Raw genomic sequence first — 19,929 nt, 5'->3', positions numbered from 1 at the left:
TAAACTACACTGATGTGGAGTGAGCACTGCACTGGTCTCTGTTTCAGTTAAAAGCCTTTTAAATACTTTTGGGAAACCGGTCACATTTCAACGAAAACTCAACTTCTGCCATAGCCGATAGTACTGCTGACAGGAATGATGGCGAAAATTAGACCCATGTTGTAATTAACTAGAATTTCACTTTTCTTTCCACTATCGACATCATGAACAGAAGGGAAGCACTGACACACACACACACACACACACAACACACACACACACACACAGACCAGATTTAAAGATGAACTACCGACCAACAAGCTCATGTCATCTGTGACGGTAACATTTGAAAGCCTTTGTGCTTGAAGGCCGTATTCAGTAGCAGGCTGCTGTTTGCTTAATGCTAAACACACTACCACGCTGAAGAAACAAGCACCAGTGTCAACATTACACTCCAGATATCAGATGCTATCATATTTCACATCGTTATCATATTTCAATGAAAACTCAACTTCTGCCATAGCCGGTAGTACTGCTGACAGGAATGATGGCGAAAATTAGACCCATGTCGTAATTAACTAGAATTTCACTTTTCTTTTCATTATCGACATCATGAACAGAAGGGAAGCACTGACATGACAGACAGACAGACGGACAGACGGACAGACAGACAGACAGACAGAGAGACACACACACACACACACACACACACACACAATTTAAAGATGAACTACCGACCAACAAACTCATGTCATCTGTGACGGTAACATTTGAAAGCCTTTGTGCTTGAAGGCCGTATTCAGTAGCAGGCTGCTGTTTTCTTAATGCTAAACACACTACCACGCTGAAGAAACACAAGCACCAGTGTCAACATTACACTCCAGATATCAGATGTAGGGGCAAACAATAAAGAGCTGAGTCTACTTCCCTGACCTTCTGTGTGACTTTGCCAATGAAAGACTTTCATTGTTTCCAAATGATCACAAAGGATGCGGTGCCAATGTTGGGTGTTTCGAAGCTCCACCCTCATAAAATCAACTTCTTCCTTGAGCAAAAGTTTTATATAAGAGCCGCATGACTCTTAATTACATTTGTACTCTCATGAGATGTTACTGATCCCCGCCAGGGGGGCAAAAAAAGCTACAAGTATTGGTGCTCTCTACATTTCCTGGAGTGCCTGTCAATCACAGTGTGGGTGACATCATCTTCCTACTCCTGCTAACTACCTGCGTTTTGATCGTACTAGGTTTTTTTTCTACTTGAGTGCAGCAGAGAATTTTACACAATATACCTGCAGTGTTTGCAATTTCTCCTGCGTGGTTTCCATATGAAATTGAAAGTTTGGCAAAAAAAAAGGCTTGTTGCCATATGGAGGTAGACTGATTCATGAATAGGGTTGGGCATCGTATGGATTTTGACGATTCTGATTCCAATTGCGATTCTTCCTTTCGATTCCGGTTCTTATGGATTCTCAATTCCAATTCTTTGAGGGGTGGAGTTGAAACGGGTCACATGCTTATTTCACAAATAAGAGGAAAGTTTTATTTTGATTCAAAAGGTGGGTTGCAGTTTGACAGGGCTTTTTCAATGTAAAATAAAGCCACACTAGAGCGCTGCTTACTGTGCTCCATGGCTGCAACACAACAAGCGCCTGGCCGCTACGGAAACCAAAACTTGCGCATGTTAAATTTGGAACCCATGATCAGATTTGAAACCAAATCCTCCAAACGATTCCAATAAAGAAACGATGGAATTCCGATGGAATTGTAATTTTTGAAACGATTCCAAGTAGGAATCGGTTCTCGATGCTCAACCCTATTCATGAACATCATTAACTTGGGAGGTTGTGTCATTGTTTACTCATAAAAACATGGTTAGCTAGTATCTGGAAAGGCCTCCCAGGCCCTTGAGAGTAAAGTAAAGGCCAGAAAGTGGCACAGAAAAAAATGTATCTGCAAGTTTGGGCATTGGCAGTACTTGAGGCTCTGCGATGTAGGGACAACTTGCAGGGCCAAACGTTTTTGCGCAATTGTGGAAGTTTTATTGAATTGCCGTTTCAACACAGCTTTTCTAATGCGATACTTCAAAATAAATGCATAAAAATACATACGGGAATGAAAACACGGCTCGTGATGCAATTTGAGAAATTTACATGTTTTTACTGTTAAGAAGACGGAATATTTGGTCATCCAGACGATCAGAAGAGTCGTCGAGGATTTTGGAAATCTCTTTAGAGCAGCAGCAGCTGATACTGTCAGTGACCTTCTGTGTTGTTCAAAGATCACCAGCTAGCCGATTGTTTTTTATTATTTTTATAACACGAGAGGCTCAAACTGGGACAAGCCAGGAGCATTCTAGCGCTAGTTAGTCAGTTAAATGTTGGAAGATCATACATATACATCCATATCAACCGCATTTTGATTTTTTACACGACCTAGGGCACACGTGTCAAACTCAAGGCCCGTCGGCCAAACTGGCCCCTTGCAAATTTTGGTCCGACCCCCATATCAATTTAGGTTCACAATACATTGTGGCCCGCCTAGTTTTTGTCACCTTTTACAAATTTTTTGGGCACGTTTGATGCTTTTTCCTGGCATTTTTTTTACGCTCCGATGTTTGGCATTTTCTTCGACATTTTTATCCACCAAACTGTACGTGAGAAGACTATATGAGACATGCAATAATACAGTCAAAGATATTCAACCTTTTCAATGACATCAAAAAACTCACACTCTACATGTCTGGCCCTTGATGTGATTCTCATTTTCCAGTGTGGCCCTTAGTGAAGTTGACTTTGACACCCCTGACCTAGGGTCACTATTGTATCATTAGATGTGGGGCTGTTTTCTTTTGTATCGCAGGCACACGGCAATGTCAAATGGAGGCGTCTCACTTTCAATTCAAACCAAACCAACCCATATTATAGGCCTACCTGCTGTACGCAGTTGAAAGCCTCAGCCTTACTACTGTTACGTTGACTCACCGTGTGCTCTGGCTCATTCACATTCCAGGAAACTTAACAATGTTTGCGTCTATCCCGAGGACATGCAAAGCGGAGGGGAGCCTCCTGCCAGGAAAGGCAATAAAGATTAGCTGGAATTGGAGAGGATTGAGTGGAAAATGTCAGGTTTGACGTAGCCTTTCAAAGACAAAAGGTTGTGTATTCATGCTACTGTAGTCACCGAGCCGGCACAGAGGACGCACACACACACACACATGCACGCACGCATACACACGCACACACACGCACGCACGCGTACGCACACGTCTCCTGAAAAAGAAATTACGTTCCCATTGAAAAAAAATAAGTATGTATGTTTGTTATGTAATAACAATGTTGAGCTACGTACATACTGTACGTTAAATATGTTAAGTATGGAACATACTTATTATATTCCCACAATCAGGCTCCCACATATTCTACACTGGCAATGGTATCCTGGAGTCTTTGAAACCAGCTCAGTTTCACACTAAAGTAAACTATTAGTTTAGTAATTATCTCAGCGCTTGCTGCGTCCTCTCCTCAGACCCAAGCATTACTCTCAGTCCACCTGCTCAGTACTTTCAGGAAACCATGACAATGGCCTTGTTCTGTAATAAGATTCTTGCTGTCTAATGCTTTTGCGTGCACCTTATGCACTGAGAGGGATTTTTTATAAAGACGGGACCTCTTCAAGACCTCTTTTTTCTTTCTTTTTGTACGTGACACTGTAGCGATTCAATCAGAAATGTGTCTGTTCACTCAGCAGGGATGTTCCCTGACACAGGGGATTGGACCGGAGTCATCTAGCTGAACGAAGATCATCTTGAGTTGCTGTTAAGCCTTAAGAAATGGGGTCAGAGCTAATGATGAAATGTGAAAAATCGCTTAATTGTAAAGAAATAAGATAATTCATGAATCCCTCTTAACACGGAGGTTGCTTTTTTTCAACTGGCCCTTTCCAGGGAAATAAACTCTACAGCTGTTGAAAGGAAAAATGAACAACAAAAAAGCTCTATCATTAGTTCCCAAACCGGTCCTACCTAACTCTCTACTTTCCGGATCAATTTGCATTATTTTAACTGCTGTTTGGCTCCTGGGAGAAGATAATCCCAGTGTAACAATGGTGTTATCTCATGCAAAAGAGGAACTGAGCTTTTCAAACAAACAGAGGGAGGTCAGAGTTTGTCTGAGACACAGCTGTCCCTGCCGTTGTCGGCCTACTGGTGACCGTGGGGGAGTGAGAGAGAAGTGCACGCTTAGCTGCCTGACTGCTGTTATCATTGGCAGACACACGTGTGTGCTGTGTGTGTGCTGTGCGTGTGCATGTGCGTGCATGTGTGTGTGTCTCTGTCTATGTGCCTGATGCATCTGTACAGACTGAGTGCATCTGTCTGTGTAAATTTGTATTCAGAAGTCTGCAGCTTACACCACCTGCATATCCATGCTGATAGATAGGGGAGATATATTTTCTGTGTGTGTGTGTGTGTGGGGAGGTTCTCCTGGTTGAATGAGAAGATATGTGTGTCATAAATGCATACCTTCCCTGGTTTGCTGACATCATGTTTTCCTAACTGCTGACAACTAAGAAAAAAACTATGAAAAAAGAAAAACGGTTTCTAAGGTGTCTCTCATACCTGCTGTGATCAGAGTCTCACCAACAGCAGGAGAAATGTATGCAAATTCAAACATACACTTTACCTTTTTAGTTTAATGAAATGTTTTGTATGCTTCACATAGTGATTTTATTTCACTCTTTCATGGGAATTTTCCAGCTGAACATGCATGCATGCAAGCTCTAACGCTGGATAAGTTCAGGCTTGTCTCTTTAACCTGTTTAGGGAATTAAGCCATCTTTTTTAGATTTTAGATTTCTACCTCTGAGTACTCAACTTAAATGTATGTTGCTATAACTCACAAAGAGGATATATGAAAATGTATTGTCATGAAGCAGCACAGTTTTACTCACTGCTTTCTGAGATTTCAGTCAGGGTTTTATGAAGTTTTCAGAGACCAAGGTGACACTTCTGCTCTTATCACCAACTTCCTGCTCTAATGGCTGAGAGAGGCTGAGCCAGCCATAGATATATCTATGGAGCCAGCACTGTCTCTGCCGGCAGCTTTGGCAACAAGTGCTGCGGTGTGAGTGTAGAGAGAAAGTTTGAGGGAGGTGGTCTAGGACTAAAGCCAGCATGCACAGAGAGCCAAATCTACAGTCTACACACATACACACACACACACACACACACACACACACACACACACACACACACACACACACACACACACACACACACACACACACACACACACACACACACACACACACACACACACACACACACACACACACACACACACACACACACACACACACACACAGCCCAGGGCTGCTCTTGAGGCACCTTTTTGGAGGGCATGTTGAAATGGAGAATATGTTAGCAAACAGTTGCTTATTGACACATCCAACAGACACAAGCAGTGGCAACCAGGATGTACTGTATGTCCAGTATTAACTCTAGTTTTGGTCTCCACCACCTCCTGAGAAAAAAAATACCTGTCCCTTATGCAGCTTAATGCTCCACTATCAGACCATGCTGTCTTTTGAAAACAGCTGCCTTCTGCAGCTTAAAACAAACATCATGAGAGCGTTGAAAGTGAACCGGAACAGTGAAGCTGCCATAAAACCAAAACAAAGAGCTGAACAGACTAAAACACTGCGTAGAGTCGAGGGGAACTGCTTCTCTGTGAGTCCATCACTACAAGTGACCCCTTTCATGTGTTACACATAGTAGGGATGTTAATGATTAACCGTTAACTGACATTATAGAATTTTAACCGATTAATACTATCAGTTAAACAGTTATAAACAATATATCTTTTTTTTTTTTTTATGTGCATGATAAAAGAAAAAGGCTTTACAATATATTTAACTGCTAGGTAAATTGCTAATGCTAACTTTGCACTAACAAGTTGTGTTTCTTTTTTTAAGATTATTTTTTGGGGCTTTTCCCTTTATTGACAGTGGATAGACCAGAAAGGGGGAGAGAGATGGGGAATGACACGCAGCAAAGGGCAGCGGGTCAGATTCAAACCTGCGCCGCTGCAGGACTCAGCCAACATGGGGCGAACGCTCTTACTGGGTGAGCTAGAGGCCACCCCGCAAGTTGCATTTTAAGCTCCCCTGAAAAAACCCTGAACTGAACCCAAAACATGTCCCTGCATCTATGAATCACAGAGATGGCGAATGTTGCCCCTGTACACACGGGGCAGCTTTGCCTCCAAGACATGTTTGCATAACTGAAAGTCCAATCTGCACCCATACACATACACATGGAGAGAAATGGGCAAAACTAGCTGAACTACATTCTCAAAAAAGGCATCGTTTTCAGCTTTTTCTTTCCTCATTTACATAGAACGTAAAAAACAAAGGCTATGTACTACTGAGCAGATGGCTAAGTATTCCTGGATTTTTATATTCTACACTGCACAGCCTGCTAATGGCTAATAACATAACATATAATGGCTTAATAATGCTGAATGGTAGGAATAAAGATCTTAAGTATAGGATTATTCATTTCATGTGCCCCATAAACCTCTACTGCAGAATAATGAAACAATTGAACAAAAACACTCAGTAGTATCCATACTTCATCAGATAGCCACACAAATGCACAATTTGGCTTTGATCCGTACACACGGCTTGAATAAAGCACAATAAAGCAATCCTACACCTATCTTTTTCCCGCCTCCACAGTTGGGAGAAAACAATAACAGCGAGTGTGTGAACAATCTGCTCTCCGTTCTCTGTGCTGACGAGCTGTTTCACTGTCTGTCGGAGCCCGCTGACGCCAGATGTCCCAGAATAATGGGCCTCTCTTTGTGTACCTGTTATCTTTCTCCACTTTAAATAACGAAGCGATCGGAGGGGCTGCTGCAGCCACATCTCTGAGTGATCCTGATTACAGATATGACGCTGATGTGGCTCGATAAGAGTGGCAGCTGTAGAGTCCCTGTAATCTAAGAAATGAACATCCTGAAGATAATTACGGCTTTTACACAGCGGTTAACAACAGGTGTGTGCTGTGCTTTTTCTAAAACAGAGTGAACTAAATATAAAAATAAAAACACACAGCACAAATCACACTGATAACTGGTTTCTGCAAAGGTTGGCACGGCAACCAATCAAGCACATGGAAAGCAGTGCATCAGCAGTGCTTTAGTGCATATCTGACCATCACATTGCAAAAATGTCATACAGTTGTGGAGTTATGGAGCATGCTAACACAATGTGCTAAAGCCTGTATGTTTTATGGAGCATGCTACTGTTTGAGTCCATTCAGTGGATCACATGCTGCATGATGCTGTGCATGTCTAATGAATGAGGCTAAGCACACCACATGTTTTATGCATCATACTAACATATTAGCAATGCGTAGTACATCATGCATTGCCTTTAATCAAGGCCGGATTAGGATTACCAACAAGGCAAAGTGGGCAACAACCTGAGCTTCACTGTATATTGAATAGGTTTGGCACCAACACAGAAGTTAGCCAGTAGTTGGTGATTTTTTGTGGAGCATTTAGTAGCTAGAGACACGTTTTTTCTCAGGGTAGTTGGTGGAGACCAAAACAGAGCTCAATATATTTGATTCACATTCACCAGGTGGCCTGAAAAAAAACTCGAAATCAATGCTAATGTGTCTGCTAGCTGTGTAGACATATATAGACTATATAGACATTGTATGCAAATTAATTTTGCTTTATGATGTAGCCTTAGAACAACATGAAATACTTTATGAAAGAACTGTAAACCGCTACAAAACCCAACAAAAGCAGAATTTTGAAAATATGGCCTACTTGCAAGCTGAGAACCTGGCCCTGTGCAATTATAAATGTCCCATATTGTAAAAAGTGAGATTTCCATGTCTTTTTTATTATGAAGCAGGATGAGATGCTATATAAATACTGTGGAAGTATCAAAATGCTCAATCCACAGAGAAATGCACACTGCCTGTATTCAGAAACTGTGCCTTTAAACGAGCCATCGGGCCTTCCGTACGGTTGTGATATCAAAACTATATTATACCATATACCATTCCAGTCATTCCCTTGCTGCAATGCACGATGTGTGAGCATAGGTGGCAAGCCCCCACATCATCTTCCTACACACATGCCCTGGGATAATCGTAAAAATGAGTTCCAGACTGGGAAAATTCATGTGAACGGAAAATCGTTTGTTACAGGACTTGCCGAGTTGACGTCACACTACACAGAAACATGGCGGACAAAATTAAATGTTGGGTTGTTGGTAACAAACTGCATTTTGCATCAATGTTTTGCTCACATATGATTTGTAATATGGTATTAGGGTTGTAACCGTTAGTTGCTGCCCACGCAGAGTGACCTAGATTAGTTAGAAAAGTTATTTATTAGCATTCACAATATCTAAGGTTATTGATTACTAGGAATATCCTGGGATTTATGAAAACATGAATGCAGTACTATAAAATAAACGAGGCATGACAACTTCCATGCACCGTTTGACAGGCAGCGTTGTGGCATACATACAAATGGTCTGTTTATGGGATGGACTGGCTTTGTTTCTTCACCACAGAGCCAAAGATCCAGGACATACTATATCCGCACGGCATGCCACAACTGATCTCTGGTCTGTCCTTACAGATTTGAGTCCAGTTCTGGGAGGGGGGGGGGGAGTGTTTGAAGAATTCATTTTCAAGACTTCAAGAAGAAAACCAAAGGTACTGTGTTAGGTCACTGACAAGATGCCACAGGGAAGGGAAAAGTAAGTCAGTGAGCAGTTTATGTGTTTGTGTCCACAGAAGAGAAGGACACACAGGCTTGGAGAGAGAGACTTGTCTGTCAACATGACTCCATCATGATCTTCTGCTGCGGCCCAGACTGGCCAGTTACCAAATGACGTAAGCAGGCCAATGCCTGCCTTCCATGCGTCCATCAATCCCAAAGATCAGCTTGATGCTGCGACAGTTTCAGACTAATTTAAGATTAACCCTTGTGTTGTCCTTCAGGTCCCGGTGACCCAAAGGACAACACAAGGGTTAATACAGCACCTTAGTTCTTGTTTGTACAGCATTTTGGTCAGCTTGAACTGTGTTTAAATGTGCTCCAGAAATGAACTTTACTTACTTACTTTACAAGAAACAGGGTTTAGAGAGCAATTCTCAACAAAGTAAACGGAAGTACATAATCCTTGTTTTGTCCTTGGTCACTGGGACCCGAAGGACAATTAAGACATACTTTACTGATCTCGCAAGAAGGAATTCAATTATTTAACTCTGTATTTAGTTTTTACACCCATTACACACAGGCCTGAAATACACACATATGCCCAGGACCTATACATGCACTAATGGACAGCTGTCAGAGCGAGGGGGCTCCCCATGACAGGCGCCCCGAGCAGTTGGGGGTTCAGTGCTTTGCTCAAGGGCACCTTGGCAGTGCCCAGGAGGTGAACTGGCCTCTCCAGCTACCAGTCCACACTCCATACTTTGGTCTGCACGGGGACTTGAACCGGCAAAGCTAAGTCCCTACAGACTGAGCTACTGCCATCAGCATTGCCTTGGGCTTCCTTTGTGTTGGCATTCTAAACTCTGGTGGATTTCTGAGGACTATGGTTAACTGCTCCTCAGATCTCTGCAGGGTAAATCCAGACAGCTAGCTAGACTATCTGTCCAATCGGAGTTTTCTGTTGTACGACTAAAACTACCTTTGAACGTACACATGTTCCACCAAAACAAGTTCTTTCCCGAGGCTATTCTGCAGCCGCACCGTGGCTTTTCTCGGCTCTTAGCGCCGCCCAAGACGATTGTGATTGGTTTAAAGAAATGCCAATAAACCAGAGCACGTTTTCCTCCCATCCCGTAATGCTGTGTGGAGTTTGCTTATGTTCAGACACACCACGGGTGTCGCGTTTTGACGAAGTTGCAAGTTTGGACCCAGATGCAGAGGAGGAGACGAGGAGCTAGCAGGGAGAGTAGAAATGATTTAATGATTAAGACAAAACTTACAGTCCACGAAAGCAGGCAGTAAATCCAAAACACGGGAAACAGGGGAGAAAAAAAAAAAAGGAAAACTAGGAAATAGCACCAGCAAAAATGGCCGAACTTCCAGACACCAAAACACCAGACAAAGTGTGAACACAGACTAACGAGACACAGGTGACATGATGAACAGGTGAAACACATTAGGGACTAATCAGACTCAACCAGAAACAAAGGCACTTAAAACTGGATCTAGGAAAACAAAACAGAGAACACGGAACAAAAGAGCACAGGCAAAATATAACCATGGACAAGGAACGAGAGCAATGTCGCCAAACAGGGAGCAGAGAACAAATAACAGGGAAACAGGAAGCAAACATTGACACTTGTTGTTCCATATACTGTCCATGGTTGTTCCCCAAAATGAACAGAGTTTGAGAAGGGGAACACACAGAGAGCGGAAGGTTTAAATGTACTTCTGTTGATCCCAGACTACGCAGAACATGACGTAGTTGCGTTTGTTCCGCTTTCCCAAAGTCCTACAATATGTTTGTCATACCAAAGATTCTCTATAGCTAAACCATCTCTGGTCATAACCCGCTTACCACCCTAACCTGCCTCCTTACACGGAATTTGGCCCTCTTGTCATTTATACTATGTCACCTCACTTCCTGCTTTGCTTGCATCATAATTGCTATGACCACTTGTAGCCGCCGCCACTATAAGCGTAAATATGCGTCCTAATTGCTGCTTGAACTAACGACCTATGGTTGGGGTTTTGGGGGGAGGACAGTCTCCAAATGGGTGTTAATCTGCTGCTGGAAATAGTCCCCAATTATTTCTTCTATTTTCTTGGTAAAAACTACAGTGCCCAGTAGGGCTGTGCTCCATTAAAGAAATTCTTAGTCGACTAACACTCATTCAATTGTATCGACCGATCGATTAGTTGATTTAATCGACAGATCTGTAAATCTGAGTTTCTCCGCAAAGAGTCATGCAAAAGCACCACTTTAATTCTTGGGTTTACCAGAGATGTGCTCGTACATTTCATTCAGCATGAAAAAAGCATAAAACATGACTAATCGACTAAAGAAATCTAAGTTGACTAAGACCAAAACGACCGATTAGTCGACTAATGGACTAAGAGAGAGCAGCCCTAGTGCCCATCTGTTTTAGCATATTACTGAGCTGTTTAAAAAAAACTAAGAAACAATATATTTGTGAGGCGGTGTCCTCAACAGGAACCAGAGGGCCTGGTGCTGAGTACCACAGACAGAGCAGGGAAGTCAAAAAGTACTGAGAGTCGGACTAACATGGAATTCATTGACAGTAAGAACATAAGCATGTTACCAGCTTTATTATTTAAAGAACTTATACACCAAGGAAGGTACCAAAATGTGATGTCAAGAGCGGTGTGCAAGTGTTCTTCCTTACTACAAAATAAATCATCTTTAAAAAGAAGTTCAATAATGCCCAAAAGTTGTTCTTAACTATCCTGCCACAGGTCAACAGGTCATATTGGGATGGAGTTGTGAGGATTCAGGAGGTCTGGATTAAAAGCTCTTTGGAAGTCACTTACAGTCACATGCACCTGCTGTCACAAGTTCCCAAGTCTTTCTCCTGATCAAAGAGAGAGAAGGGGAGGGGGGCATGCCACGATGGAGATACAGAGGCTTCTTACGTAAAGTTTGAAGAACAGCTGCTGCTGGGGAGTTCAAAGAGACACACCGCTATGTTGGAGTGATGTCAACAACAAGACAACTTTATCATGTCCTCACTTATCCTTTCTTCACTTTTGTAGGTTCATTTCAACACAGAAAATATATTTTAAAAAAATGTTTTTTTTTAAATCTCTTATTGTTAACTTTTTTTCTTCATATATGTTAAATGGTGCACTTGCCTGTAAACAAATTGCACATTTTCTAAGTTACGTAACTTTAATTGGAATTTATTAAATGGGAGTGTACCAATGTCAATGTATCTGTCTACCTAACTATATTTAATTTTTTCTAGTTTTACCTATATGTTGTGCAGAACTTGATGTTTTTTTCCACAAAATTTATTCGAAAAATTGTTTATAAATGATTAGGCGTTAATTGAAATGTAAAAACTGAATACTTGACTACGTAAAAAGAGTGAGATGTAAATAGTTTTTTTCTGTGAATTACATCCTGAAACGTGCTCCCATTTGTTTTTGTTTTGTTTGGGTTAAAATAAGTATGTTTGCTATGTAAATTAAGTTATGAATTTAAGTTAAGTAGTCAACTTAAAAAAGTCACCTGTTCATGACCTCTTACCCCAACGCACATACATACAGACTCTATACATATATACATACATACATACAGACTCTATACATATATACATACATACATACAGACTCTATACATATATACATACATACATACAGACTCTATACATATATACATACATACATACATACAGACTCTATACATATATACATACAGACTCTATACATATATACATACATACATACATACAGTATACATACACACAAACACACACACACACACACACCCTCATACTCATCTCACGGCATGCATGCATGTCCTTGTATGAACGTTAAGTGCATGCGTGTCCCCTTAGTACTGATATATGCAAGTCAAGTATTCAATTTTGGCCTAGGTGGCTTCTCATAAAATAGTGTTTAATGGTGGCTTGTGAACATCGCTGTGCAGTCAATTTGCAAATTATATGACTTTTCTCTCTTTGTGCTACTAGGTTTAAACATTTATTATCATGAAATTACCACATGGTCACAGTGGCAGTTTTCAAGAGCTGAGGTAGCAGGTGACTCTGAGGTCCAAACTTCAATATTTAGAGAGAAAAAGCTGCTCCCTTACACAGCAACGGTATTCTCCGGCAGCAGCGAACCCTTCATGTGTCAGAAAGGATGCCGTCGTGTGCACTGCGTTTAATTGAATTAGCTCAGCTTTAGACAGGAGAGCACCCGGAGCCACGTGTGCTTTTGACATTACACGCTGGCAGTGTATCTGAGCGGCAACAACTGGCAGTGAAACCCAATTCTCCACACGGCTTCTACTTTTAGAACAGGAAACAGGGGGTGAAAGGTTCAGCGGTTGTTAAGCATGAAGACCGACAGAGCAGCAGCTAGTTAAACAGGTCATTTAGATGACCCTGTTGAACCGTGGGGCTCTGACACTCGTGCTGCCGAACAAGGAAAGAAACCACACAAGAGACCCTGCTGTTTTTTTTTGTTTTGTTTTTTTAATGGAATGTATCTGTTCGAGGTATGAAAATAGATCTCACATTGAAATAAGAAATTGGACAGTGGCTAGAAAGGGCACAGCTATAACTGTGTGGGTAATGATGGCAACAGGAAGGCATGTCAGAGAAGCATCACACCAGTCACATTAGATAAAGGGCACAGCTATTACCCTGTGTGGATGATGACAACAACACGGAGGCATGTGTTGGTTTGGCTGTGATACACCGGCAAGTGGGGAAAGCAGTGGGAAACAATTCCAGAAAACCGGAAACAACATGAGCCATAGTGAAATAACAAATTTCATGACAGAATGACAGAATGACATCCCTCCATCGTGAAAAAAACAATAGAGGAATCCCTTACCTGCCACTAAATGTTGCCGTGTGTCACCACCTTCACTTTCACAACAATCACATTATTTAGTCCGTTACTTTTTCTCCTGTAAAGCATGTCATGCCTTGCAGTATAGTCGCAGATTAGAGATATGGTTTTATGAACATTTCTCAAAGGCAGAGCTGCTATGAGACAAAAATAATCTGATTGGTTGTGGTAAATGTCAGTGGGTGGGACCAAAGACTTTGTTGGCAACAGAGACAGTATGGAGTATCTTTTTTGCCAAGTTTGAATTGCCAAGGAGCAACTCAAAGTACAAGTCAAAATACAAAAACGTTCACAGCATTTGTGATGTTGAAAGTCAGCAATTAGCTAAGTAGCTTCAAACATATTTATTTTGTATACAAAACATTCCAGCACTTGTCACACTTTTTTAGCCAAGGAAAAGTACAAACTATCAGAGAAAGGATTCTACACATGACCGCTTTCAAACCATGGTTTTCCAAGAGAGAGTGATAAAATAGAACCTTAGCAGTGCTACACTGACTCATGATTTTACCAAACCCCCGGGAACAACCTCTTAGCTGGGAGCTGATTCTGGCCTAGTGGCCCACATGTGACACACTGAACCAGAAATACTATTTCTTATACACTAAAGAAACGTCTTTAAAACAATGAATGCATCACAAAAACTCTGAAACTACTCTCTGTTTTATCACAATTTCAGCCTTTGGGTCCAATAAACATTAAAAACACAAAAAGGGCTGTATTGTAGTGAATTCTTTTTGTGCTATTCATGTGTACTGGGAGTCAGGAGGGAGTCAATCGACTCTAAGAAAGACTCTAATGTGCATTAAACATTTTTGCCGTATGTCCCCAGTGAGTGAACCTTCTGGAATGAATGGGGCATAATCTTGGAACGTGGTATCCTGCTCTAATAAAGGCCCATAGTGGTGCAGCAATATACAGCACATCCACAGTTCATGAAATATGTGGTTCAAGAAGCTTGATGACGAAGAAACTACTCACAGGACTAGTTGGCTCCTGAAGCTGACAAACTAAACGCTAACAAGTTGGCATGTCTGGGACAAGCTAGTACTAGACATAGATAGATATAGTCATAGATCTCTTGTTACTAATAGTGCGAACCATTTACCTCGGAACTCAGAAGCCGGAGCAGGGAATGACTTCACACCCAAGTTGACCACGTTCCATTAAAACAAGTCGGATTTCACAGTGGGGTTTGCTCTATCCAGGTTAGCCATTGTTAGCAATACCAGTTGATAACAACGCATTTGGCTTTTTTTGTGCATACAAACAGCGTAACATGTCCACAGATAGAAGTTGGACAGTACTATGTTTAATACTTGTTTAATAATACATAAATAAGACAAATGTGCTAATAAAATATTACCACAGCTTTCAATGCTGTTGTATATTTACAGTCTATGTGTATATTTACAGTCTATGCTGTTGATGCACAGAGCAGCCATGTTGGATTTCGAGCTTGGGGGTACTGTGAGGTGCTCTGACTTCACTACTCGGAAATCTGCTTGGGGGGGGGGTTTCCTAATTAGAACTCGGAATTTCCGACTTCTGAGTACAAATGGAACACACCCTTCGTAGCTAGCACAGCAGCTCACTTACAGTAAGCAAGCTAGTTAGCAAAGTATCCAACTTACAGTAAGCCATCTCTTTAGCACAGTACCTAACTTACAGTAAGCAAGTCAGTTAGCACTGTAGCTACCTTACAGTAAGCAAACTATCACAGTAGCTAACATACAGTAAGTAAGCTAGTTAGGACAGTTGCTAATTTACAGTAAGTAAGATAATTAGCTGAGTAGCTAAGTAAAAGTAACTATGCTAGTTAGCACAGCAGCTAACTTACAGTAAGCAAGCTCGTTAGCACAGTAGCTAGCTAACTTACAATAACGTTATGCAAGCTCGTTAACACAGTAGCTTACTTACAATAACATTAAGCAAGCTAGTTAGCACATTAGCTACATTGCAGTAAGTAAAAAATTTAGAACAGTATAACCTGTTTATTCAAGAGACCTATGTGTACCATTGACTGTCTTATACTGTCTGCAAACATTGCCTCTTTTGTGCAGCAGTTATACTAACTCTGAAAAAGCAGGGCTGAATAAAAGTAGGTGCAACACATGCAAACAAAATAGCATCATGCAGGTGTCTCATCATATAGTATTTTAGTAGGCTATAGTATATTCTGAGCTGTAACACTGCACGAGAAAGAAAATGTAATGTAATGATTCTTTGGTTCAGTTGAAAAACAAGGACAATGACACAAATGTTAGCGGTAAGGAAGTGATCTGACTAACCTACAGCAACCATCCTAAGATATGTGAGCTTATACCCTATGGACTTTGTGTGTAACATGTGGTCTAGGGAACCTCCGAGCGAGGATTTCTTGTTCCACTCTAGCAACAAACACACGGGAACATTCATCAACAACATAGTATTTTTTTTTTATAGAAAATATATATACATCTAATAAATAAGGGATAACCATCGCACGGTAGAGTACAGTTGTCTTCTCACATGCTTTTTGTCCATCAGTCTTTTGTGAAATAAGTCTCTGTATTGAAAAGAGGAAGCTGGTCTGTGTGGAAGAGGGGTTCTGCTGGAGAATGGAGGTCTGTGGTGAAGCAGCAGGGGGAGATATTCATCCTCCAGCTGAGTGTCCAATTAACCTGCGGATGCAATCAATTAGACGGACTGCAGACTGGTGAGGCCTGACACAGGAGGCAACATGAACTCAATATAACAGGACCTCAGGCTGCTCTTTTCATTTCAACAGTCTTGCTCGAACCATTAACGCCAACTCACACTAACATAATGGCAAAACTGTTTTAGTTTTAACTGAGTACACATTTACTTCTTACATAAAAGGAACAAGCACGAGAGAGGATCACTGCTCAGCAGGGCCGTAGACAGGATTTTAGAAATACTGAGGTTATTAATCAAACTTCCTCTGAAGATTTTGGTCAGAAACCAAAGAATAAAGTCTATCAAATGTTTCAAAATTGGAATTGGTCATGTTTTATCAATTTAGCCATATTTTAAGTACTGCTTATGTTCCAAAGCTTTCCCTAAACAGCCAGTAATAAGGTTTTAGTGGGGAAATGGTTATCCATTTGAATGATTTCCCTGTTGGCCTAAAAAATATTCTATCTAAAAATACTGGATTCAGCCTAAAAGTACACATTACATGCTAATAATTACAAAAGTGAAATATTAACTGTATTAACATTGCTAAAATTCCCAAATTCTTGGAAGAAATACAGAAGACATGACCTCAGAGCTCGATGGTAGCTACGGCCCGGCTGCTCAGGAAAGTGAAGCCCTGATCTTAAAGACTAATGATACTCAAATATCTATCATGGCAACTGGTTTTTTTTTTGACCAAAGTCAATCTTAAAAAAAAAAAGAATTGTGCTTCTTAAAAAAACAGTAACCACCCTGTTTGAAAAGTAATGGGGGTCATGTCACACTGTCTCCCTTCAACTCAAAGCCTTTGCAGGACCCCCATTTCCAACATTGTATCACAATGACAGAATAATAACGTGTCCACATTGTTTCCGGATGTTTGGTCCATTGATGTTTGGCTGGGTTGAAACCTCAGTGTGTCCACCAAATCACCATGTGCCACAGAGAGCCATGTGCATGGAAATGTGTTGTCCTAGCAGACACAAAGCAGCTTATCCGACTGATAACGCGAGTTTGAGTGAGATGAGCTGCTGTGGTGTGTAGTAGGACTGTGATGCTCCATACACTTGGGTCTGATGTGGCCTTTTGCTTTTTGCGCGCAATTTGTGCGTCATTACGCTTAGAATCACTGTGGCATATTTTAGGTTTAGAATGTTTTACATTGTGGACTTGAACATGTTCCAACAGTCATTCGCTCATGGAAATTTAAATTTTAAATGGGTTATATAAACAATTGATCATCTTTCCTTTATTGAGTAATTACGCGGCGTGCGCAATTTAAATCTCTTTATCTCCGCGCGTAACGCCAGACGTAATGGATAAGGAGAAGCCCTCCTTGTATGAAATATCAAACCTGTCTGGTAATGGATTTATCCAGCACATTTTCCGGCGGAGGCCTACAGCAGAGACTCCCAAAGTTTTCTTTACGCCAAAGTAAATCCACATTTTGCACGATTTCGTCCCCTTCTGCCAGCATATTCGCTCAGGGTTCGATCTGTGAGGGAGCACTGTGACCTATGATGAAAACAGAAGTCCTCATCATAGCACAAATATCCAGGGAATCAAACAAAAACCGAAACATGGGTCCTTAATTTGCCAGGGGATCCCCAGACCTGGGGAGCCCGCCGACCCCCACCCCCTCCCCTTCAATCTCGCGTTCTCTGGAGCTGTCTTACCGCTAACAATGGTGCACCAGTGTCCGCGGGACTCGCCGCAGGTCACGCAACGTTCGGCGAGCTGCGGACCGTCTTCTGACCGGGCATCTGCACGACAAGCAGCTGCTGCTTCTGCCGGGTGGACTTGACGGCCAGGATCGCCTGCCGGTTCTTGTACTGGACCATCTGCAGGGTGATCTCCGCGTTCCAGCCCTCGTCCTGCGGGCACCTGAAGTCGATCTCCTTCCCTTCCAGCATGACCACCGTGAAGTAGACGTACTTGCCCTTCCGTTCCACGCAGTCCACCGTCTTCATGTTGGCGAAGTGCAGCTCCTTGACTTTGCCCGTGTCCCCGCCGCCGTGCTGCGGCTGGTCGTGCTGCTTGGGCGGCAGCAGCAGCACGCCGTCCTCGGTCAGGACGCAGTGCTTCTTCTTCCAGAGCTGCAGCAGCCCGTCGCTTCGCTTCTCCAGCAGACCCTCCTTGAACACCTTCCTCCCGTTTTCCAGCATCTTCACCCGGACGCTTGCAGCTCCCTGGCTGCTTCAGTGGACGGACGGGCGGATGTCTATCCCGGAGCAGGCGGGGGCATGAGCTGCTGCTCTGACTGCGGTGGTGTGAGTACTGTTGGTTGTAGTGAGGAGGCTGCCTGTCTGGCTGCTGGTCAGTGTGTGAGGGGGTTTGGGGCGGGAGGGGTCTGCGTGCACCGCCCCCCCCCCCTCAGAGGCACCCAGCCTCCTGAGACACTGACGACAAGAACAGCCTACTCATAATAATAACTATAATAATTATTTTTGACAGCCACTTTATTTGGAAATTTGGATTTTGTGTTTTAAAAGCACATTGATAATATTGTGATATTATTAGGCGAATATGGCCAATACACAAAACAGCAGTTGAGATGTTAAGGCATACTGCCAGCGCAGTTTGTAGGCTACTGTATAGTTTATGAATGCATAAACACTTGCATATTTTAGCCTTTTAACATACATGTTTTAAAAAAGGAATTGTGTACACAAAGCTATACAATCAAAAAAGTAACACTTTACAGGAATGCTCTTCATTACAATAATAGTAATAATAATCTAGTGTTCACTTCTTTAGACTTTGTCAGAGAGCCATTTGTGTTTAAAGCAGCAGTCCGTGGAGAGTACATGTACACGAGTACAATGTTCGAGGTACCTGTACTTCACGAGTTTTTTTTCCATTTTATGCTACCTACTACACTCGATTGGTGGGTCCCAAGAAGGGTCTCTGGAAATCAATCTGAGTGGCCCAAAATGATCAAAGGCGTAAGAAAGGAAACAATCTCATTTCTAGGGGTCACCTGCCATAAAGGTTGGAAACCAATGCTGTAGAGGGAAATGTGGTGCAGCGGCTGCATGTGGCAGAGCTGTGGTTCACCAATCAGAAGGCCTGTGTACTGGCCCCTGCAGTCTACATGTCCAAGCGTCCTTGAGCAAGGTTCTAAAGCCAGCAGCTGGCACCTTGCATTGTACACTGAGCGTGGATGCTGGCTTGTACTGTAAGAGCACTTTGAGTGATCTTTAAGACTAGAAAAGTGCTATTTAAATGCAGTCAAACAATACAATATATGTACCGTTATAGATTAAACAACCCAACATTACATAAATCTCAACCAGCTACAATACGCTGCTTAAGCATTGTAATGCAATTACTTAATATACTGCATAGAACACTAAAGGGGCAATTCAACACTTAATTTTGATACTTTAAAGTATGATGTAAATATTACTTTTGATATGGTCAAATTATGAACGCACGTCCGTTACATGTAATCTACATGTTAACCTGGGTCAGAATACTTCCAGTGTTGGTTTGATTTGGGCCGTGTCCTGCATCTATCAACAACAGTTTGTACTATAATTACAATCAGAACCGGTATCACGCAAACCATTTCAGACCTTCCACACGTGAAGTCTTTGGTAAGATGACAGTTACCATCTGCAATGTAACAGCTTTAA

The 19,929-nt window shown here is 42.0% G+C and overlaps 1 protein-coding gene across 3 annotated transcripts; it reads right to left on the bottom strand.

The window, feature by feature from the left end:
• Window positions 1-15,135: 15,135 nt before the first annotated feature.
• On the bottom strand, window positions 15,136-18,598 carry phlda1 (pleckstrin homology-like domain, family A, member 1). 3 transcript variants are annotated; one of them, XR_005638197.1, is made up of 2 exons: window positions 17,646-18,598; window positions 15,136-16,275 (listed from the first exon to the last, which is right to left on the bottom strand). XR_005638197.1 is itself a non-coding variant. In XM_039792335.1 (2 exons), the coding sequence occupies exon 1, from the start codon at window positions 18,454-18,456 to the stop codon at window positions 18,010-18,012; it is 447 nt and encodes a 148-aa protein (XP_039648269.1). In that variant the 5' UTR covers window positions 18,457-18,598; the 3' UTR covers window positions 15,136-16,275; window positions 17,968-18,009. The 3 variants fall into 3 exon arrangements, 2 of the variants coding, with proteins under 2 accessions (XP_039648269.1, XP_039648268.1); XM_039792335.1 differs by having other exon boundaries at window positions 17,968-18,598; XM_039792334.1 differs by lacking the exon at window positions 15,136-16,275 and having other exon boundaries at window positions 17,067-17,806; window positions 17,968-18,598.
• Between the last annotated feature and the right edge of the window lie 1,331 nt (window positions 18,599-19,929).

This window comes from Perca fluviatilis, chromosome 23, assembly GCF_010015445.1.
Source record: "Perca fluviatilis chromosome 23, GENO_Pfluv_1.0, whole genome shotgun sequence".
NCBI classification, from domain to species: Eukaryota; Metazoa; Chordata; class Actinopteri; order Perciformes; family Percidae; genus Perca; species Perca fluviatilis.
This window is presented reverse-complemented; position numbering and strand designations above follow the sequence as displayed.

What these genes read in the sequence shown, in the direction of transcription:
- phlda1 (XM_039792335.1), bottom strand. Translation starts at nt 18,456, where the DNA reads ATGCTGGAAAACGGGAGGAAGGTGTTCAAGGAGGGTCTGCTGGAGAAG.